We start from the raw sequence: 21,692 nt of genomic DNA, 5'->3' as shown, positions 1-21,692 counted from the left end.
CAAAGGACCTTTTTTGCGCGCTCAATGAGAAATCCTTCCTGGCCAAAGATATCTATTTGTTAAGTTTATGAACGAATTGAGCACGGTGTTACCTCGAGTTGCTATGGCTTTCTTGATGGCGAGATATATTATGCGAACATGCGATATCGTTTTCGTATGATGTCCATTGATTATGTGATTGAGTGAGGAGTGAGGAGTGAGGGAAATCGCGGCAATTTGATGGTAGCGGACTGATGCTGATGAGATGGTTGAGAGGCTAAGCTGCGCCTGCGAGAATGAATAATAGGGGCGCACGGTTCTTTGCTGTTCGAGGTGGTTTCGTCTTTACCTCTTTCGTATCTCGACCTGTCCTTTGGATCTACTTGACGATCAACAAGCGCAAGCACATTCCTCTTGGGATACTGAAACTGATACTGCGAGTCTCGGCAGGTCTAGAGCGAGGTCGAAGCGTTTTTGTTTCTGTATTGGTTCTGATGGGTTGAGGGGTTGGAATGCGCTAGTGATGTGTGGATGATGTGTGCTCAACACTACACTCGGTGAATAATCGGTTGATGGTTGACAAGTGTCTAGGTTAAGCCCAACAAGTGAGATAGACAGACGATAGAAAGATCGCCTTCGTGTCCTCCTACAAAGCTAGGGAAGTGGATCCTAGAGCCTCTGAGTGGATCTTCTAGTGGATTGATGCTTGAATTTGGTGTTGATGTTGATGTTGATGTCGACTGAGCTTTGATGATCAAGGTTTTATAATTACATCCGTGATCCGAAAGGAAGGGGTTGGCGAACTGTGTGTTTTCTTGTGTGTCGTGGTATTTGAGGGGTCGTGTATTATCGACCAAGTCGTGCATCAGTGTTAATCCATAGTTCGTAGTAGTAAGATTGCTGTATACACAAAATTCAAGGCTCAATCAACTCATAAGGAAATGATGTATGTCACCGTTTTACCCATCACCTACCTTCCTTCAACCCCCTGTTACTATCATCTTAAAGCTCGAGTCCAAAAACGAGGACGTAGGTATCATGGCAGAAATCAAGTTAACCGCGTGTCTAAGGGTTTTCTGATTTTGGTGTTTGAGATAAGGACCGCGCACCGCGCTCTGGGTCTGGGTCTGGGTCTGGTACGGGGGTTGAGGGGGGAGGAAGATCTCGTCTCAAGGGAGATTAAAGTGTGCCGCAGACCAGTTTGTCGTAATTTGGACTAATCACGCCTTGTCCTGCTGCTTCGTGCAGCTGCTGCTGACTTAGGGCATATGAAACCTTTGCGGGGAAGAAGAGAAGAGAAGAGAAGAATAAAGTCTAGAAGTCTAGGCTTGAAGACCGCCGGAACTTTTTGATCTGGACTTTTGATAGCTAACTAGGGCAGGAGTCGAAAACCCCCGAAACTGACCGCGTCGGACCTGCCCTGCTGCAGAACCGGGCACCGAACTAACGTTATTGGGGTTTCCCCTTCCCCTTAAGGCTTAGGGAATTTCTATAATATGAATTCGTAGACAACTCAACTTCCCACGATTTTATCTGCGAGGAATGCATGCATGATATCAGTTTCAAACACAATTTGGCTGATTCGCTCGAGGGATGATTACTGTCACTCTTCAACCGGTGTCGTGCTTCTTGGTAGCTTCCCGCCTCGGAAAACATGTGATAGCGTCAGGACGAAGATTCTAGAAGGTTTCGCATGTTGTCGTTGTCATGGTGATAGTCTCGACAACGTCGTAGTACAAGTTACAGGATACATAATATACAGAGAGGTCCAATCTTCTCACGGGACCTAGACTTAGACTCGGGCTATCTACAAGATGTTCGGATGTTACAATTCACGATGCGTTCCTCGGTCGAACTCACTTGACCTCATCATCAGCGTTCCTTATCTTCGCAGCGTATCTATCAATGGACCGATATCGTCCGACTGCTTTCCAGCCTTGATTTACTACATCATATCTTGATTGCATATTGCATCACTTTGTCTTTAGCCTATAAATGTCGATGTCAGCTGACCAGTACCTTAAACCTGGATCAGAACAATTTTACTCACTAACTGGATGATATCATTCAGCCTCGTCTCTCGGTCCCTCAATATCTTCTGCTGGTCCTCCAACATCCTCCTCATCGTCCCGATATGCTCGTTCCTCTCTCTTCTTGAAACGTCAAGGGGACTCTCAGGCAATTTTGAGATAGCGGTGTTCGCAGGTTTCATGCTGGAGCTGAGCGCAGCCATTTCAGTGGGATCAAGGCCGGACAGAGTCCGAAGTACCTGATTGAGTGCAGCTACATCGATTCCGGAAAGAGCTGCAGAATCGAGGTTCGGCTGCTCAACTTTAGATCTGTCGTTATCGCCCGCCGCCTCAGATCTCCTCTCGCTTGGTTCCTCGATGTTCGTCTCGTTGGTTTCGAGGGTCTTTGATCGAGTGGAGCTAGATAGTTTGCTCGGGCTAGGTTGCGGCGTCGCACAGAGTACCTTATCGTCAAGCCTTTCCTGTTGAGCAATCGAGGATACCGGCGCCTTGCTGGATGTGGATCGGCTCAATTTCCTGAGTGCGCCCGTGGGTGTATCATCGTTGCGTCCGTCATCCTCTTTCACAGCTTGGAGCGCAATCAGTCCGAGGTCCATGACTGAGCTCGCTCTCTTGTGGAGTCTGCTTGAAAATCGCTTGCCGGAGAAAGAGACGGAATGTCGGAGTGGATTAGTAGTCTTGGGAGGCGGGAGTGGGGTAGAAGCGGTAACAACCGTTGAGGGGACCGATGGTGGGTATAGTTTATGAGATTCCTTCAAGAGCCCGTCAGTCCGTGTGAAAACCAAAGTACCTTTGAGAGTGGGCAGGTGTTGACTCCGGACTTACTTGCCAGTCTGCCCCCAAGCTTGTAGTCAGGAGATTCTCTAGCTCCTTGACGTAGGCTTTCGTTCTTTCCCCCTCTGCGTAATGAGCTTCATTGTCTCTGTAGACTAACGATTTCAGCACATCTATCAACCTCACCGTCATTGCGCATATCTGAGCTTAGCTCACTTCTGACTCGAAGCAAACAGGTCTTCCAACGTTGATAATTCCTTCGATAATCTTTCTACCTCCGGTCCAGTATTATGCTCTATATGACTCTCGAGATCGGCTATTCGAGCTCGTAGCTATTCAAGATGAGTTTTCGTCCAGGAGAAAGCGACATGATGTGAGACAGGACCACATACCCCAAGATTGGTTTTGTTCAGTCCTTCAATCACTTTCTTCAGACCTGCAGTCTAAGCTCACCGAATCAGCTGACTTGGCAGATCTGTGAGCCTTAGTTGGTTAAGCTCACCTCGTTCATCAGATCACTTTCTACGCTAGGCGACAAAGCACCGAAATCCATCGTGGTTGAGGCTTTCAAAAGCGCAGAACTCCTCTTAGAGTTGACGGAAGGTGTCATGACGTTTCGACTTCGGGTGACTGATCCTGTGCGTCCCAGGGAAGTGGTCATACCTCCCCCTGAGGGAGTCTGATCATTGCTATGCCAGAAAGAGGAAGGGGACATGGCAATGATTACTGTCAACAGATACTGAATGTTGCTCAAGTTGCGTTAGATGTTAGACGAGAAGATTAGTATGTTGTGCATCTCTGCTGGACATTGAAGTGATCAGTTCCGCATATGTACTCGTTGTTTCATGCTGTAGATCATAGCTCAACTTGAAAATAAACCCAATCAACACCTTTAAAACCAAGAAATCAGTCTCGACCCGCTAGTCGTGTTTTGGCCACGTGCTTCATCTCTAATCGCTCGGCTCCGAACTTAATTTTGTTGGCCGCCTCCGTTGTTGTCGTTGTCGTCGTAACTATGAGTATCTGAATAATTTGGCATGTGCTGAGTTTCTCAGTAGACAACCATTGCCACAAGGTGAAATTGCTTCCCTTGTCACTGTCTCTGTCACTCTTGCTTTCTAATCTGGTGGAGGTCGGTAGTGCAGGCCTCGCTGGTTGGTGACTGAAATGGGAAACGATCAATCCAGGACATTCAATGGCGCTGGTGGAGGCGATAAATCAGCCGAGGAGAGACCACCAAATTATTACGAGCTATTACAGGTGGATGAAGATGCGACGGCGGATGAGATCAGGGTGAGCCAAAACGCAATAGCTCACTATGATCTCGTATGAGCTGAAAGTACATCTGAACGCAGCGTTCGTACCGGAAATTAGCTGTGAGTATTCTTGATTGTAGCCGTGGTTGGATAAGTGGAATATGCTAAATTGTCGTCCTCAGCTGGTAAATCATCCCGATAAGAACCCTCATCGTATAGAGGAAGCTACGAAAGTATTTTCGGATTTACAGCAAGCTTACGAGGTGAGTCGTACTCTAGTCGCAACGAATTAGGACCATTGCTAAGATCCCTTTACTCGCAGATTCTTAGTGATCCCAACGTAAGCAAACCTTACCCTCTCCGTACTTGCCCGAATACTGGCTAGAACGGCAGCTGAGGAGCCATGTATATTTGTAGGAAAGGGCGTTCTATGATAACCACAGGAATGTTCCGGTGGCTGCAACAGACGATGATATATTCGATCATGTCAGATCAGGGGACAAGGCGACCAATGATCCGAAATCCAAGTTGAACAAGAGGAGACAGGGGGATCCAGGGGTCAGACTTGAGCAATTAATGCGGTTCTTCGATCCAAAATTGGCTAGGAAAATGGATGATACAAATGAGGTGAGTGACCGCATTTGCCTTTGGGCCCATGACCTGTCGTCGCTGACCATAGTGCCTATCAAGGGGTTCTACTCGGTATATCGAACGCTGTTCGCACTCTTAGCGTCAGATGAAGATCTTCACACATCGCCAGACTCTCCTTCGCTAGCATACCCGTCATTTGGAGACTCGACGACCTCTTATGCTCCGCCGCAAGGTATGACTCGAGCCGAGAAAGACTCGCAAATCTGGGTGCGAGATTTTTACCTTGTGTGGACAGAGTTTGTGACGGAAAAGAGATTCGACTGGGTGGCCAAATGGGATCTTGAGAGAGCCGAGTCAAGGGATATTAGACGTTTGATGGAGAAAGAGAACAAGAAAGTCAGGGATGATTACAGGAAGGAATATAACGATACTGTCAGAGTAAGTCTTGATTATACCTTGTCAAAAAGGCCAAAACAGCGCCGATAAGACGCTGATAATACACATTGCGGTCACCTACTACAGCAACTGGTATTATTCGTGCAACATCGTGACCCGAGATACAAAGCCCATCAAGCGAGAATAGCAAAAGAGAAAGCTTCGGCGAAGTCTTCCAAATTGAATTCTGGTACTTCCACTCCCCTCGGAGCTGGCGCCGGCTTTGATGGTGAAGCAGCTAGGAAACGGCATGAAGAGCGTATGAGGTCGGCTGCAGAGTACGAAGAACAGTCGTGGCAGAAGCTCGGTGGAAGACATTCCGACGAGGATGAACTAGAGGAAGAAGAAAATACCGAAGAGCAGGAGACCGGAGATGGAACGGGTGTAAGATTGGATGATGGGGCAGGCGGGGAGCTGTTCGAATGTGTGGCTTGTTCGAAGACGTTTGCGAGTGAGGCTAGTTGGGCGAATCACGAGAGAAGCAAGAAGCACAAGCAAGCTGTATGGAGGCTCAAGAAGGAGATGATGGCTGAAGCCAAGGCGAATGGAGAATCAAGAGATGTTTCAGATCAAGAAGAAAACGAATCGGCAGGCGAAGAATTATACGAAGATGCTGAATTTGATACCCCTCAACATGAAAAGCAAGATCCGACACCAGCCGACGAAGAGAGCAAAGATGCTGAGATAGATGCGCTAGAGGAAGAATTGGTTGACTTGGCTTTGGAGGAAAGCGAAGATGTGGATTACCCTTTGAAAAAGTCCAAGAAGAAGGCTAAGAAGTCTCGGAATATACCGACGCCGCAACATCTGCTAGACCCAGAACCCGAATCCTTGTCCCTGACACCGGAAAATAGCAAAAATCCTGCTGAGGATTCCGCCCCGATACCTGAGGATGACGGTGAGAGCGCTATCGAGGGAGAAGGTAGTGAGAGACCATCCGAGATGTCGAAAAAGGACAAACGAAGGGCGAAAGAAGCTCGCAAGAAGGCAGAAGAGGAGACCAGGAAACTGGCGGCGAAGGAAGCAAGAAAAGCAGCGAAGAAGGGCCAAATGCAAGATTCCAGAGCTCAGCAGGAGGAGAAGCTTAATAAGGATCGAATGCCAGATATACTTCCTTCGAAAGGTAAAGGGAAGGACACAAACGATGGATTTAGCGTGCCGAAACAGAAAAATAAAGGGAAGGGCAAGATGAAGGCAGAGGCGGTCGACGAATTTACAGATGAGAAGGTGAATAAGGTAGTGGAGGGGATCAAGGAGAAGCGAGAGAAGATGTTGGAAAAGTGGGGCGATAAGTGGACCGGTAAGTGTTATGAGCTCTGCTTACTTGATATATTAGCATGCGAAGCTGATACGGTACCGATATATAGAACTGATAGATAGGCTTCAGAGAATACTTGACCCTCCAACAGCGGCCGACGGTCCAGGTATACTCTGCTTGGGGATCGGGAAACCATTTTCAGACAGAACTGCTCAGATACAATTAGCTCTAATTCTCGAGCTGGCTACATCGTTAAAGGTGTGCAGTTTTCCCTAGAAGTGGCGATCTCGTATTGATCGCTTGACCTCTTAGTGCTCTCCATCGAATATCGAAGCCTTTGATCCCGTATCCGATGAAGGGGACAAGAAAGTTCTACAAGCCTTCGGTATCACTCATACGGATGAGAATTTGGTACGCTCTTTTCTGCATCACAAACAGTACGAGGCACTGACCGCAAGACTGAACAGATGGGTAAACACGTTCTTTCACCTACCAAAGCATACCTGTTATATCTCCCCCACGCACCGAAGCAGCTATACGAGTCTCTACTGCAAACTAACTTTTCCTCTGCACTCGCAACCACACCGGGTCGTTTACTACTGGGCAACGATCTGCTGGGATACGTACCCGGATGCGTTAGGGTAGATAGGAATCAGCAAGAATCGCGGACCAATGTCAATGCGGATGGCCAAGATGGAGAAGGGGAATTCGTCAAGGCGAAGAAGAAACGTAAAGGGAAGAGTGATGGATTCAGAGAGGTACAAGATGGTGTTCTACAGCGTCTTGGTAAGTCCATTCATGTCTTTCTGTCATAATTGCAACAATGTAGATTTAATTTATTGAGCTGATCTGTGATTGGTACATGTTATAGTTCCGCATATGTCGATACTGGATTTCAACGATGTTTTACCTGAGACCAACTTGCCAGGATTCGCTCGAGCATTCTTATCGCTCGCGTTTCAATGGCTTGAGGCTGATAAAGTAGAGAAGATAGATTGGGAGAAGGAATTGCCTGGGATTGAATGGGAAGGTGGGGAAGTGATCGCGTAAAATCCTCCGTTACAACCCTGTAGCTACAGCAAGTATACGAGTACACATACATATTTTTGGGCGCTTTGAGCTTGATACGATAAATATCCAAATATACCAAGCATTCTTTTATACCCTATTTACAATATACATGCCTTGTAATCTTGATGATAGATCTATCTGATCTGCTGCGCTTTGACATACTGTGCATGACTACGACTAGGAATGACATGGTAAAAGTAGAAGTTAGTGACCTTCCTTAATTGAGTCCTGGAGACTCCGAGATTCAGGTACAACTTTTGCGTTTGCGTTGATTAAGCGGGAATTCTATTTGGTCCCATTTCACTATTTGACTGGAACTTGTTTATGACGATGGGATCTAACAACTTCGGTAAACCGATTTTACCTCATCTATCTTTAGCAGTTCTCACCTACTTCATCCTTACATCCTAATAATCGTCCTCCTGTGTATGAACGTACCATGTGTATATAGTTAGTCGCTCAGTTCAGATACCACGGATCTCGTCAAAATGCCTCATCAAGATGATCCCGGTCCTTCGAGTCACGCACCGGAAATCCATATTATCACTACGCCTGATAACTCGCCTGAAATAGACCATCCCTCTCGGATCCCTACTCCAGCTGAATCGAGCAGATCCTCGAAACGTCCCTTTCCTGTACAAAGCCGTAGTGGTTCTCGCTCGCCAGCTCGGAACAGTCGACCTTCATCGACTCACGAAAGACACGCTTCATTCGCTTTATCAGTTCAAGACGATGATGGTGACAACGAATTACCAATTTCTAACTCGATAGCGGCTCGTCCTGCAACTACATACCCTCCCAACGCCGCAGGCGCAAACACCGACTCGAGCGATTCTGTACGGGAGAAACTGAAAGATGAACCGGAGAAGAAAAGCTGGCTGAGCAAAGCGGTCTTATTGAGCAGATTGAGAGCGAGGAAATTCGTTGGACATAGGTGGTTTCAATGGGTCGGACCGAAACTGACTTGGAAACATATGAGACCTGTCGCCAGAGGATTCTTCTCTAGCTGGGTCGGACTCCTCTTCTTGCTCATAGTCCCTGTCGAAAGGGCAATAGGAAACGCTGCGTTCTTCTCAATTATCGTGGCTTTCATGTTACCGCCTTCTCAACCTGTAGTCCAGCAATTCGAGGTCTACCTGAACTTATTCTTCTTCAACGGCTTAGCATGGGCATGGGTCGCTCTAGGTGTTTTCATAGCTGGCAAAACTAGGCAGACTACGGATCCAGCAAAGATAGCTGCGGCAGAAGCCAAATACGCTTATTTGCAAAATGCCAATCCGACCACATATAGGGAGAGGATACTATACGACGGAACATACCTCCAGGCGAAACCCGCTGTGATTTGTGCGATCTTTTTGGCGGTTGGAACAGGTACGGCATTATGGTGGAAGCTTCGAACTCAACCTAGTCCTGCAACTTTTCCACTGGTACTTTCATGCGTGTTGATCGATATAGGATTGACTACAGCTGTGTTTTACCCATACAATCTGTACACATCCGGTTTACTCTTCTTCCTTCCGATGGCAATCCAAGCTGGTCTGGGATGCTTCGCTACGTTGTTCATCTTCCCCGAATCGGTCGGTCATTCATTCCAATCGAAATTCCCAGGTATTCTAAACCCGCTGGCGTCCGCTATGAAATCTATTGAATCGCTATTCCAAGAAGCAGACTGGCCAGCCGAAACCAGCAATGGAAACGGGGACTTACTCTCGACGAACGATACTAGACGCGTAAAAGAATTCGCGGAAAAGTTAGAAGACTGGGCAGAACGTTCAAAAAATATCAGAGGGCAATTATTACAATCTTTAGCTGGATTACCTCCCCTGCGAGCACAACAGCGATACCTGAACGTCGATTTTAGTTATAGTAGATTATCGGGAGAAGACCTGAGAACGCTCTTCGACTTGTTGGCATTGGTACAAGCTCGGTCGGGCGGGATGGCGTTCTTCTTCGATGTGATAGTTACGAATGCGCGACATACTCATTTGGATTCCTCGGCTTGGTCGGTGTATAAAGTGAACGCTTCTCGACCGGGCTCAAGAGCGGCTTCGATCCGGAATGAGAGTGTACTGCAAGATGAATCTAGAAGAGCGAGCTTGGGCGATGATAACCACAATCAATGTGGCGTAGACGTCGCTGGACATGGACATGGAAATGGAGGAGGAAGTGGAAGTGGGATGGTGACTCCCCCGATTGACCATGATGATTCGACGGATAATTTGACGCATGAGAGGAATGGGTATTTCAGCGGAAAGAAATTACACTTTGCTTCTTTCATCAAGAAGAGCGGATCCTCTCATGCATTGAACAGAGATAGGGGCAGTCATGTCTCGTTGTTAGACCATTTGAGGAAGATCCAGCAGCCTGTAGGCGTGTATGAGAGTACGAGGTATATGGATATTGAGAAAGCGTTCGCGAGGTGAGTCGGCATTCTCCTCTTTCACCGACTTGGTCCTCAACTTCAAACTTATCTATGTCGATCATCATTGTTATCATAGCGACACGGAATACGTGCTTGAACAACTGAATATCCTATCCCGAGGCTGTTTGCCCGTCATCCGAGCTTGCGAAGCTGCTCTATCAACTTCGACGCACTGGATATCGAATCTCAATCGAGATCGGAGTATCATCCTCAAGCCTCACCCCAAAGATGCTGATCAAGAGATCAAGGCAAATGGACCGAACGAGAAAACACCAAAAACCCAGATCGATAAATTAGCCCAAGTCACCAATGACCTCCAAGCTGCTTTGGACGAGTTCTGCGTTGCCAGGGTCGAAGTCATCAAGCCATACAGACATCTTTTTGACCCGAATCATCCTGCTGATGAAGGTATACATGGCCGTGACAAAGTGAGTTATCTTGTTTATAGGGTTAGATGACCCGTCTCATGCTCACGGGGAGTCAGACTAACGAGTTGTGGATCTAGACAAATTTCAGAGGCTTGTTCCAGAATTTTTTCGCGCAATGCCATCTGGTGAGTAATCTTGATATTCTTTCTGGGAGGATCTTCCTGCATCTACGGCCATAGAATCTGGGAAACATCGCATCCCGTCAGATCTGCGCAATTAAGCTGGATGTCGCTCGGTTAGTACCAAAGTGGGGGACCATTTGGGAATCCCGAGTGCTGTAGTTTTTGGTTTTTCGACCTTTATCTCACAAACGAGGCATTCATCGAGGCATGTGTCTGATGCAGCTCAAGCTGACGAGCGACTTTCGGCTCTTTAGATTGAATTTACGGAGGCACTGCTCAACCTATTACGTCAAATGCAAGAGCTAGATCAGACCCGTCAAAGGAGGAGGTTCTGGTACCCCCGCATGTCGAATTTGCTTGCTCACTTGAGACATACGCATAAGGACAAACATCTTACGGACGGTGATGATGGACACGACAATGACGGTAAGCTCCGGGACTATGCTTTTTTGATGTTTTAGATGTCAAAGATGCTGATGAAAGTCCCGTGTGGTGGGCGTGTGCAGCTGCTTTCTCGAGAGGAGATGAAGATGAAGACCATTTCCTTGGAGAAGCGAAGAAACGTAATCCAGAATACAAGCCATTTGGGAACCCTTACCTGAACGGGATATCCCGTTTGGCTCAGTTGACGGATATACTGGGAAGCAGAAGTTTCATGTATGCAATCAAGGCGGCGATACTGGGTGCTCTTACGAGTCTACCGAACTTCATCGCTTCCTCAGCGAGCTTCTACTACTTCAACAGAGGCATTTGGTGCACCATCATGTGAGTCGCTCTCACCTTGGAAACGTAAATTCGCTTCGTGATGTAAGTGATTGCTGATTTGCACACTTGCAAAACCACAGGGCCCAATTGAGTGAGCCTGAGTTGTTTCTTGATTCTAGCGATTGATCAAACTTGAGCTGATCCTGGAATTTGCGATGTAGCTCTGGCGGTGTTCTCAGGAGATACTACTGTAGCATGGCTCGGGAGGGTCGTGGCTTCTTTCTGGGGTTGTCTGTTCGGAATGGTCGCCTGGTACATTGGCAGCGGGTCTGGAAAGGGCAATCCGGTGAGTCCGTGCCGCTTGCTGCACGTTCACAGACACGCTACTGACTCCATCATACATAGTACGGTTTAGCAGCGGTTTGTGCGGTGACCTTCCCAATTGCTATATTTTTCCGAGTACATTTCCCAGGTCAGGTATTGACTGCGGTCATGACTCCTGTAACTTTCGGTCTGGTCATCGGTGAGTCGAGCTAAGCAAATCAATATACCAACGCGAGATCACAAGCTGACCATTATGTTTAGGCTACGTAAGTTATCGCAGTAAACACAGCTAGATGTATCCAAATCCTAACTTGCTCCATCGCAGTCATACTTTAATGGTTCAATCGGACCTCTCACCTATGCTCAATGGGGTTGGGACGTGGCATGGCGTCGATTCGTCTGTGTCCTGATTGGCATCACAGCAGCATGGATATTCTCGTATAGTAAGTTGCAGCGTGGTTTGCTGTCCTAGGGAGACGTTTGAAAAGGTTAATTAAATCGCAAACTTAGTCCCTCCCGTTTATTCTGCCAAGAGGGCTATCCGGAACTCTTATGCCCAAACCATCAATGCGGCCGGATCCATCTTCTGTGACGTCTTATCCCATGCTAACGATCATCATTATCGTCTGCACGAGAACGATGAGCTCAGGCAGAAGTTGATTACGTGGCGGAGTAAGCTCAACAAGGTGAGTCTTGTGTGTTGCAGATCGTATGTACCGTTATCAAGCTGATGACAGTCGGTCATTCGACATAGCTTGGCGCCCGGCATAATTTCGCTTCCAACGAATACTCTCTGAGAGGTCAATGGCCTGAAGAGAGGTACAAAGCCTTATTAGATACGCTTCAAGATCTGTTTTCCCTACTATCGCAGCTGAACCACGTTCTGACGCAATTGGAAAGACCATGGCGGAAAGCTTTACTTGATCGCACAAGATTATCGGATCCTACTTTTCTAGGGGATATCCTCGCTGTATTATCGATGTGCTCGACAGCCTTGAGAGCAGGAACGGCTTTACCTCAAATTACGCCGAGTCCATTGGTAGCTAGATTCAGAATGGGCAAAACCAAAGGCCTGGATCTGCCGCACGATCCCACGGATCCCAGTGGTGAATTACCTAGTCTTGTCACTGTGGATGTGCTGGAATCGGACAATTATCTGAGGTATGCTTTGGGAATCACGACTACTTTCTCACTTATTTCGAGGCTTGATAGAATCGTAGTCATCTGTAAGACGTGAGTTGAGACGGATAGCGCAATGTGGCATCCAACGTCGCGTGGAGCTAGCTGACTGATTGTATCCATATCATCGTCTTCAGGTTGTTGGGGGAAAATTTCCATATTTCGGGATTGCATTTGGAACAGAATAGCAGAGTGTAACAACAGCTCAGGATCAAGGTGTGGCTCCTCGAGTCTCGAAAAGGAAGGGACGGATGTATGAGTGTATGAGTAATCAGTCTGCTTGTTGTATGAGTATGGGTTTGAGAGTGGAGAACATGAAGCTTAAGGCAGTTCAGCATACTCCCTACCACCGCCATTGAGATCATCGGCTTTGATTCGGTGTTATCGCTTCGTTTTACGTAAGATAGCTGTGTATTCTTCTACGCCGCCGCCGCGCCTTGGCGCCCAGAAGAGGATTACTTTGGATTTTTGATTCCTTTGTGATTTCAGGTGGCTTAGCGTGTCTTGTATGACAAGACTAAAAGCGGAAACACCCTTCGGACGATACGAGTACCACCAAAAATAAATCAAATCAGACAGCAAATTCACCCGAGACCAGAAGGGAGCAAGAAACCAGAGAACCAATAACTTGAGCAAAGGGACATGACAAAGTTTAACACTATCAATTTTTTACACCATAAGAGGAAGGGTAGAGGGAAAGAAAGCACAATTATACAATTATACAATTATACTTCCCGTATCTCCCGTATTGCCGTATACCGCATACACGCACGTCCTACTATACGAATACGAGTACCTTTCGGTATGTGAGTGTGCATGAGCATGATGCATGTAGACGAATGCTTTTTGCATTTTGCGTTATCTCATCATAACATATCTTCCCGTCGCTGTTATCGTTTCGTTTTGTTTTGCGGTGATTGTCTTCCTTTCGTCTAGCCTTTGTCGTTGTGAAGTCTGTCGTGCACGGTCTGTCGTCATTGAACATTGGTCGTTGACACGATATCATATATCTAGGATACATTGATTGATTCGATATCCCGCTCGTTTGATACGAGTGCCTCTATCGTCAATCTTACTTATCCTTTGATTCGATCGACTACACTATCGAGACGACACGACACAATGAGCTTGAGACTACCTGACCAACATGACCACCAACAACAACGACACGATCCATTCTCGACGCCAGGAACATCCCCTTCATCCTCCAACGACGGTCACTCGCCGTCGCCCTCGCCATCGAACGCCGAAGCTGGACCTTCGACCTTCGTTGCGCCGCCTCTTCCCCCTAGACCTACCCCAGCGGGGAAGAGGAAACCTGTTCCGTCGTACCCCAACAATGGTTCTCTGGAAGAACCCATCCCTCGATCATCCGCTCCTGCCCTCCCGCCTCGTCCGATTTCAGGCCAACAACACCCTCAACAACAAGTGTACAGCTTAACACCGGATGAACCGACTTATCAGAGTGATGACATCGTTGATCAATCACGACTGCCGCCTCCGCCCCCACCGATAAATGAGAAGTATGGGCCGTATCCGCCTCGAAAGAAAGAGAGGTGGTGGTACCCCGCTTCGACCAAGGGAAGGAGATGGTGGTGGGGATGCCTAGTAGCTCTGATACTAGCCATAGCAATCGTCATTGCTGTCTGCGCGGCCGTGTTCTCGAAGAAGGGTTCCAGCGGGTCAAGCGACGATGATGAGGCTCAGAACTCTAGTGGATTGACAGGATCTTCCGGCTCATCAGGAACTTCGAGTGGATCAACGGACGACGGCGGACATCCATTATCAATAGCTAATGGAGGAGTCAACATCGGTAAACCTGGAGATATCGCTCAGTTCGGCAAAAAATCAACCGACCATTTCGTTATGACCACCAACCGTTCCATCGCCGTCACCCGCTTAGATCCCATCGTCAACCCCAACGCACCTTCTTCGCACCTACATCGGATCCATGGGTCCTCGTATTTCACTGCCAACTTGACAACGGCTACCGACATGCAGAAATTGGCACAGTGCACCACAACGGTTGTACAAGACGACAAGTCGGCGTACTGGGTAGCAGAGCTGTATTACCAATGGCCCAACGGATCGTTATCGACCGTCCCGCTAGATCGTACTTCGCTGTATTACTTCCAAAAGGCTCCTACGGGCGTACCCATCTACCCGTTCCCGGATAACTACAACATAGTAGCTGGAAACCCCATGAGGCGGAGCGTCAATACCAGTGATCCCGCTCACAATGCGCTGTGGTGGCAATGTTACAGAGGCAATGGGCAAGATACGAAAAACGATGGATTCCCCTCGACAGATTGTTCGGGCGGGTTGGTACAGGCTATCCAATTTCCAAGTTGCTGGGATGGTGTCTATGCGGACGACGCAGATTACTCGACACACGTAGCATACCCTACAGACGGTACGAATGGTAACAAATGCCCGACGGCCTTTCCCAAGAAATTCATCACACTCCAATTCGAGACTGTCTTCGCGACGTACAAGTTCCCGTTTAACGGAGCGGGCAAGGTCACCTGGGTGCTGGCGAACGGAGATACGAGCGGATATGGCATACATGCGGATTTCATGAATGGCTGGAAACCTGATGTACTCCAAGGCGTGCTGGACGATTGTAGATACATGAACTCTACGAATTTCGCAGCCGGTGAGTACTCGTATGGGTTCTTGTACCATCACTTTTACTATCCGCCATCACTCTCAATACCACCACTCCTACGCCTGCTTTATGAGATGATCATTAACCAGTGATTTCTTATACTCCAGCTGCCGATGATCCGGCCAACTGCCCTCATCTGAACAAAACCATCGACCTGGACGTCACATACGGATGCAGACTACAAACTCAGATCGTCGACGAGGACGTAGGAGAGCTCAACCCGCTTCAATACTTGCCAGGGTGTAATGGAATATGGTCCGGGAACAATTCGAAACCGGCTTGTCCACCCAATCACATAGAAGGAGGTTTCTTGGAGATGACCAACCCCACCGTATGGGTCAACAATGAGCCGTATAGATCATAGATTGTGGGACAAGGAAACAATGACGCCTTGTTTGGCGTATGTAGCTATGTCGTCAGAAAATGACTCTTTTATAGACATTATCATATAGATGGTGAAGGTTCTTGTAGAAACAGAGTATATAATGCCTGACTGGCTCCGGATGGAATACCTTGTTGTGCTAAGCTACGCTAGATTCCCATATATGAACATGCAACGACTTATCTACAACGTCTACATAAGATATATGGGTCCCTTCACGTTGAAGCTATAATGTCCTCGTAGCATGATGTGCAGAATGCTTGACCATCCTTGGGGAAAAATAGGTTATTGGCGAACTCGTTGTGACATTGCTAAGACAGGACAGAATTACCATTAGCGAGCTGACCAATACTCCACCCACAGGTGATATGCTGGGGTCAATCTGACTCACAGAGCAGACAAAGCACTCTTTATGCCATTTCGCACCCATGGCATTGATAGCCAAATCAGGTATCGGTAAATTACAGGCCTTGCACTTCGGTTTATGCAACCTCAAATGACATTTCTCGCAGTACGGATGACCTTTCTGAATCACAAAAGCGCTCGTCTCGTTGTCCTCCTCTTCGTCGTTCTCTCCATTGTCGGGCCGAGATTTCTCTGTGCCTGGTGCAGATGATTTAGAAGGGTCTAAGAATGGATCACCGCATTCTGAGCAGAAGAAATGGAGTTCGTGGTAATACCTCTGACCCAAGACGGGGTCGTTCAGGGTGACGAATCGAGGGTCGACAATGGGAGTTTGACAATGATGGCATCGATGAGCGAATTTCTGTTATTTGTAAAGATTGATCAGCTCAAGGTACATAAAAGACAAGAGCGAATGTAACTTACATCGTGGAAATCTAGGTGACAGTAGGCTTTCCCCTCCCACTCGTAGCTACTGACATGTTCTAACAGTTCTCCACATTCGGCACAACCGAAGCATTGCGGGTGCCATCGCTGCCCCATGGCGTTGACGATTCTGCCGATGATAGCATTATTGCAGCCAGCACATATTATAGCTGATCCGTCGACCTGGACTCGCGATCGGACTGGCCGGGACGAGGAAGCCGCTGCGACAGGAGCAGACACGGATGGAACGTTGATAGAGATAGAGGGTGATCCGTTGTCGAAATTGATGTTTGGTACCGCAAAGCTGATCTCACCGTTGGATGAAGGCGACTCATCTGCTGTATCTGAGGTGGACACTGATATGACGGGTAATCCTGAGAATTGTATGCCAGGAGAAGAGGGTCCATTGCTATTCCTCTTGGCTTTAGGTGTAACTTGGCTCAAATCTCGAGACTCGCACTCGTCATCAGTGGTCATGACCGAAGAGGTGTCCGAATCTGGCACATTGATAGCAGGCAAGGGCGAGAACTTGGCTGGCGTGCGAGTATCCAAAGACGAGCCGGCAGTCACGATGACGGGAGGTGAAGGGGCGGGCGAAGAAGTTCTGATCGATGGAATGGCCGGTGCGGGCGAGCTGCGTTGGCTGATTGATATGCCCAATATTCCGTCCACTAAGCTGTTTTCGGGAGACTCTTCGACCACAGAAGGTTGATTCCTGTTCATTGTTCGTTTGAAGCCATCGACTACACCTGTACTACCGCCAGCGGTTGTTGGGATACCTCGATCCAAACTCTTAGAGCTATTCACACCGACAGGCGGCTTAGGTAGCGACCTTTTCACTGGCGAAGAGCTAAAACCGGTGCGATCAAGCGATTTGACCGATGAACGCGTGTCAGAGCGTTCTAAGTTGGCTTGTATCGGAGATGCAGTCGCGATGGGCGGAGGAGGCATGCTGCTGCCTTGAGAAGTGTAAGGCGAGGAGGTTCCAGAATGGCTCGGTGTTGAGCCTGGAGTGCTCGGAAACGATGGAAGAGCGCGAGGTGATGGTAAAGGCCGTGATTGGGCGTTTGACGGAGGCTGTCGATAGCTTGGTACACTAGGGGCAGATATAGGTGAGGGCGCTGGAGCGGGACTTCTCGATCGAGATGGAGGCACAGGGGCCGAGCCGTAGCCAGACGTTGGTTGACCCATCATGACCATGGTCGAAGGCGGAGGAGGATTGGCCGGTGAAGGTGATCGGTGAGAAGGTATAGGATGTTGATGCTGTTGTGGGTATGACACGGGTGATGGAGCATGAATTGGCACCTGAGAGAAGCTTGAAGAGGAAGGTTCACCCATCTGAGCTCGTAATGCCATCTCTTTGGCTCTTCTTCTCTCCTGAAACGTCTGGAACACCGGAGCCTCATAAGCTACTTTGGGGGTGGGTGAAGGCACGGCCTCAACACCTCGGATCGGCTGTGCATACGCAGCATGCCCGTCCGGTGGACTTGCAGCATGATGATAGGGCTGTTGAGGGTAGGTAACATGCGTATGCTGATTATGATATCCGTTGGACATGGGTGGCAAGGGTTGTTGATGATATCCCTGATGAATATGATTTAATGGAGGAAACTGGTGGGCTGGACCAGGGGGATAATGCCGATCGTGAGGATTCGGCAATGGCTGAGGCGGTAGAGACCCATGATGAGCGGTATACTGCGAAGATCCAGGCTGAGGCGGTAAACCGGTGTACTGCATGTTGAGGGACCAGCTCTGACCGGGAAGTCGACAAGCGCAGTGTTGCCCTTCTCTGATGATTAGCCCAGTGGAGCACCACTAGATGTATGTGGCCTGTAGGACCAAGGGTCAACTAGTTGGTTACTGGTCTCTTCCAGTCACGCGAATCTCCGAGAAAGCGCTTGTTGATGGAATTGAACGTGGGCTTGTTGATGATGAAAGAGAAGGATGAATTCAACTACTGGTAACATTGATAATCTGAAACGCGTCGTTTTGCTGGTCGCTACGTAAAAACCAGATCAGGCACGGCCACGATGACTGTAGTCGCAGCTTGATGCATGGGTGTGCTGGAATCATCACATCTACTGAGCATCTATCTATCTATGTACAACATCCAGTTCTCCGCTTCTGATCACTTGCGAATGCATTCGACCTAAATCGTTCAGAGCTCACCGGCCAGTCGCCCATTCTGCACTTTATCGAAGGCTTCTTGGGGGTTCTTCAGGTCAACGTCTGCCCAACTATGCACACAAACGAAACACAATACAGTCAATGGCTGTCCACATCCTTCGGTTCAACCGAATCATATACACCAACTTACTGGGGCATTCTCATAGGCATGGTTTCAGGGTTGAGTTTTGGATACTTTGTGATGATCAAGGAGGATAGAGCCTTGAATAAAACGGCATATCCTTCTGAAGTCAAATGAAGACCGTCACTGAGAGACGAGTATGTATGCATGATCAGCTTTCATCTCTGTCTCAACGCAGCAACATCGAGCAGTCCATTATCACTTACTAGAAATAGGGAGCCAGTTGCTCCGCTCCCTCTCCGCCAGCCGTTTCAACAATAGCAGTCCAGACATCAACTATTTCCACTTTTTGTTCTTTGGCAACTTCGATAGCAGCCTCCGCATAAGCTTTCGTCACTGCCTTATCTCGATTCTGTTCAGGCTTGGGTCCGGTGCTGCCGAATGATTTCCACTTTTCGATTCTAGCTTCCACCCAGGCATCCTCAATGATGGGCGGTGCATTGATGAGCACGATCTTGGTATCGGGTGAATGGTACGCCGAAGAAGGATCTCGGATGAGTTGTACTAATTTGACGAGATTCGACTTGTATCGATCTAACGGTACGCATTGAGGTTCTCCAGGTAAAGTAGCGTCGTTCGCCCCCAGCCAAATAGTGATGAGCTTGACGTTTTGAGCATACCCCTTCTCGCGAGCTTCCTTGGTAGCGAAGACCTGCTCGAAGACGGGTATAGCCCAATCGCTGTTGTATCCTCCGAATCCTCGACTGACGATGTCGCATCTTCGGAGATAGTATTCGGCCATGCGCTGAGATAGGGAGCCGTCAGACCATGCTTGAGTGAGCGAGTCTCCCTGGAACAGTTGATCGTCAGCTTGTGATCATAACGAACACGGGTCTGTGCCTTGGCGCCGCAACTTACGAAGAGCATGATCGCATCGGTGTATGCTGGTGAGGCCATGATGAATCCCGATGCAAGTAGAATAAAGAATAGATGAGCGAAAATTAGGTAAGTTCTACGCATGCACTGGCTTATCTTATAACTCGCACAGTGTCCAATAATTGAAGAGTAGGCAATCCTCAACAAAGGGAAGTGAGCGAAAGAAGGCCTGTTGATGATGACGTTGTAGCTTTCGGTGACCGCCATCACCGCTCAATCCTCCATCCCGAAATATCTTAATCTGACATTCATCTCAAGACTGCTTTCCCCACTTCTTCCTTTCTTTGCATCTTGTATCTGCGCAACGCAGCTTAGTGCCCAAATCTTAACATTGCGACCGACTAGCCCGACCATGACGACATCTGTGCATCCGCCCGAGCAGCCCGTTGCTTCAACCTCATATATACCTCCGACCAAATACGTACTCTCGAAAGCTCATTTAGGCGCTTTTCAACGCTCAAAAACGCATCAAGAAATTTTCGACTTCATCGAAGATCTAAATGAGGCTGTAGTAGGTAAGAAGCTGACTGAGGCTGGTGAGGGTTCTGAGGTGCGTCCAAGCTCCCGCTCATAGGTCACTGGCTGCCTGAGTCCCCACGAGCAGGTATAGCTAATGTCATTGAGCTTGCAGCGAACAAAACCTATATTGGGTATACTGGATTCTGTACTCGAAATAGCTAAGGCTACACCTCCTGTCGATAACAAGTTGTCGAGGTTTGGGAATCCTGCTTTCAAGGATTTCTATGACAAGATAGGAGAGGTAAGCCCTCCACGCACTCACTCATGGAGGGGCCGACGTTGTGCTAATCAAGGCTCCGTCAGGCTTCAAGTGAATTACATTCGCGCATAAATGGATTACCGTCAGTAGCGATTCCCGAGATAGAGGTGTATTTCAAGGAGTCATGGGGTAATAAGCAGAGAGTGGATTATGGTAGTGGGATGGAATTCAACTTTTTGTGTTGGCTGTGAGTACACAGTCTCTCAAACGATCTGTTAATTCCATTCAGCATTCCTTTTTGGACTTAGCATTGATTTTTGGGTTCTGGACAGGCTATGTCTTACGAAGCTGGGTGTACTCACCAAAGACGACTACGAATTCCTTGTTCTCGGTGTATTCTGGAGGTGAGTCAGATGTGAACATCACCGCAATCCTCGTAGAACAGATGGTAACGCTCTTCCACAATTAGGTATATCGAAGTGATGAGATACCTCCAATCGACATACTGGCTTGAACCGGCTGGATCACACGGTGTGTGGGGTCTGGATGATTACCATTTCTTACCTTTCTTATGGGGAGCAGGTCAACTCAAAGGTCCGTCCCGTGTCCACATCTCTGCTTGTGCATCCAACAGCGCCTCGCTTGGGCATGAGCTGATTTGAAAAGGGGTTGATTTTGACAGATCATAAACACCTTCGACCCAAAGCCATCCACGACCCTGAGATACTTGACGCTTTCAATAAGGATTACATGTATCTGTCCTGTATATCATTCATCAATTCCATCAAGACCGCTTCGCTGCGATGGCATTCCCCAATGCTGGACGACATCTCCGCCGTGAAAACCTGGGCGAAAGTGAACGAGGGTATGAAGAAAATGTATAAAGCCGAAGTACTGGGTAAATTGCCGGTGATGCAACATGCCTTGTTCGGATCAATATTACCCTTCCCGACACCAGAAGAAGACTCCGAGTTGCAGAAGGCCTTGGAAGAGGAAGGAGCGGGAGAAGTGGGGCAAGTGGATGAACATGGTCATATACATGTCAAAGGGGAGCCTGGCTGGACAATGGATTGCTGTGGGATCCCCGGTGAGTAGATATATTGAGACAGTCCTCTTCTCTCCTATCTCCCAACTTGTTGAATCGCCGCGATCGCATTCTCGTTGTGCACCTTAATCATTGAGCTCGTCCGTATCATCATGCTGACTGCTGACAACTCGCTCTCCGAAGTGCCCTCCGCTTTCGCCGCTGCACAAGATGGCGCGACACCTCATGGTGGCACAGCCCCATTCACAGCTCGATCTGGCATCAAGCCTATTCCTTTTGACTAAATTCCTCTC

General features: G+C 48.2%; 7 protein-coding genes and 1 non-coding gene across 8 annotated transcripts; 5 read left to right on the top strand and 3 right to left on the bottom strand.

The window, feature by feature from the left end:
- Positions 1–1,929: 1,929 nt before the first annotated feature.
- On the bottom strand, positions 1,930–3,498 carry I303_102492 (uncharacterized protein; the record flags this gene model as incomplete). Its single annotated transcript, XM_018405846.1, has 6 exons — positions 1,930–1,968; positions 2,030–2,761; positions 2,835–2,931; positions 3,000–3,115; positions 3,176–3,226; positions 3,286–3,498. 6 exons carry the CDS (start codon positions 3,496–3,498, stop codon positions 1,930–1,932), a joined length of 1,248 nt encoding a protein of 415 aa, XP_018264340.1.
- A 452-nt stretch (positions 3,499–3,950) lies between these two features.
- On the top strand, positions 3,951–7,373 carry I303_102491 (uncharacterized protein; the record flags this gene model as incomplete). The annotated part of the gene is made up of 11 exons (XM_018405845.1): positions 3,951–4,076; positions 4,139–4,159; positions 4,222–4,302; positions 4,362–4,379; positions 4,457–4,666; positions 4,730–5,068; positions 5,153–6,365; positions 6,433–6,581; positions 6,636–6,734; positions 6,791–7,109; positions 7,195–7,373. 11 exons carry the CDS (start codon positions 3,951–3,953, stop codon positions 7,371–7,373), a joined length of 2,754 nt encoding a protein of 917 aa, XP_018264339.1.
- Positions 7,374–7,882: 509 nt separating this feature from the next.
- I303_102489 (uncharacterized protein) lies at positions 7,883–12,772 on the top strand (the record flags this gene model as incomplete). Its single annotated transcript, XM_065968563.1, has 12 exons — positions 7,883–9,813; positions 9,893–10,244; positions 10,322–10,369; positions 10,621–10,792; positions 10,873–11,131; positions 11,212–11,222; positions 11,293–11,417; positions 11,477–11,587; positions 11,721–11,838; positions 11,906–12,081; positions 12,150–12,628; positions 12,712–12,772. 12 exons carry the CDS (start codon positions 7,883–7,885, stop codon positions 12,770–12,772), a joined length of 3,843 nt encoding a protein of 1,280 aa, XP_065824635.1.
- On the top strand, positions 10,413–10,527 carry I303_102490. Its single transcript, XR_001936492.2, has one exon. It is a non-coding gene; the product is annotated as a 5S ribosomal RNA (ribosomal RNA).
- A 924-nt stretch (positions 12,773–13,696) lies between the features above and the next one.
- On the top strand, positions 13,697–15,606 carry I303_102488 (uncharacterized protein; the record flags this gene model as incomplete). Its single annotated transcript, XM_018405843.1, has 2 exons — positions 13,697–15,230; positions 15,350–15,606. 2 exons carry the CDS (start codon positions 13,697–13,699, stop codon positions 15,604–15,606), a joined length of 1,791 nt encoding a protein of 596 aa, XP_018264337.1.
- Positions 15,607–15,839: 233 nt separating this feature from the next.
- I303_102487 (uncharacterized protein) lies at positions 15,840–18,189 on the bottom strand (the record flags this gene model as incomplete). The annotated part of the gene is made up of 3 exons (XM_018405842.1): positions 15,840–15,935; positions 16,016–16,390; positions 16,453–18,189. The coding sequence occupies 3 exons, from the start codon at positions 18,187–18,189 to the stop codon at positions 15,840–15,842; spliced, it is 2,208 nt and encodes a 735-aa protein (XP_018264336.1).
- A 421-nt stretch (positions 18,190–18,610) lies between these two features.
- On the bottom strand, positions 18,611–19,657 carry I303_102486 (uncharacterized protein; the record flags this gene model as incomplete). The annotated part of the gene is made up of 4 exons (XM_018405841.2): positions 18,611–18,689; positions 18,770–18,886; positions 18,967–19,550; positions 19,619–19,657. 4 exons carry the CDS (start codon positions 19,655–19,657, stop codon positions 18,611–18,613), a joined length of 819 nt encoding a protein of 272 aa, XP_018264335.2.
- Positions 19,658–19,988: 331 nt separating this feature from the next.
- I303_102485 (serine/threonine-protein phosphatase 2A activator 2) lies at positions 19,989–21,683 on the top strand (the record flags this gene model as incomplete). The annotated part of the gene is made up of 7 exons (XM_018405840.1): positions 19,989–20,186; positions 20,268–20,396; positions 20,459–20,601; positions 20,687–20,758; positions 20,824–20,948; positions 21,037–21,441; positions 21,583–21,683. 7 exons carry the CDS (start codon positions 19,989–19,991, stop codon positions 21,681–21,683), a joined length of 1,173 nt encoding a protein of 390 aa, XP_018264334.1.
- Positions 21,684–21,692: the final 9 nt, after the last annotated feature.

This window comes from Kwoniella dejecticola, chromosome 3, assembly GCF_000512565.2.
Source record: "Kwoniella dejecticola CBS 10117 chromosome 3, complete sequence".
NCBI classification, from domain to species: Eukaryota; Fungi; Basidiomycota; class Tremellomycetes; order Tremellales; family Cryptococcaceae; genus Kwoniella; species Kwoniella dejecticola.
The sequence above is the reverse complement of the archived record's forward strand: the minus strand, read 5'-3'. Positions and strand labels throughout refer to the sequence as shown.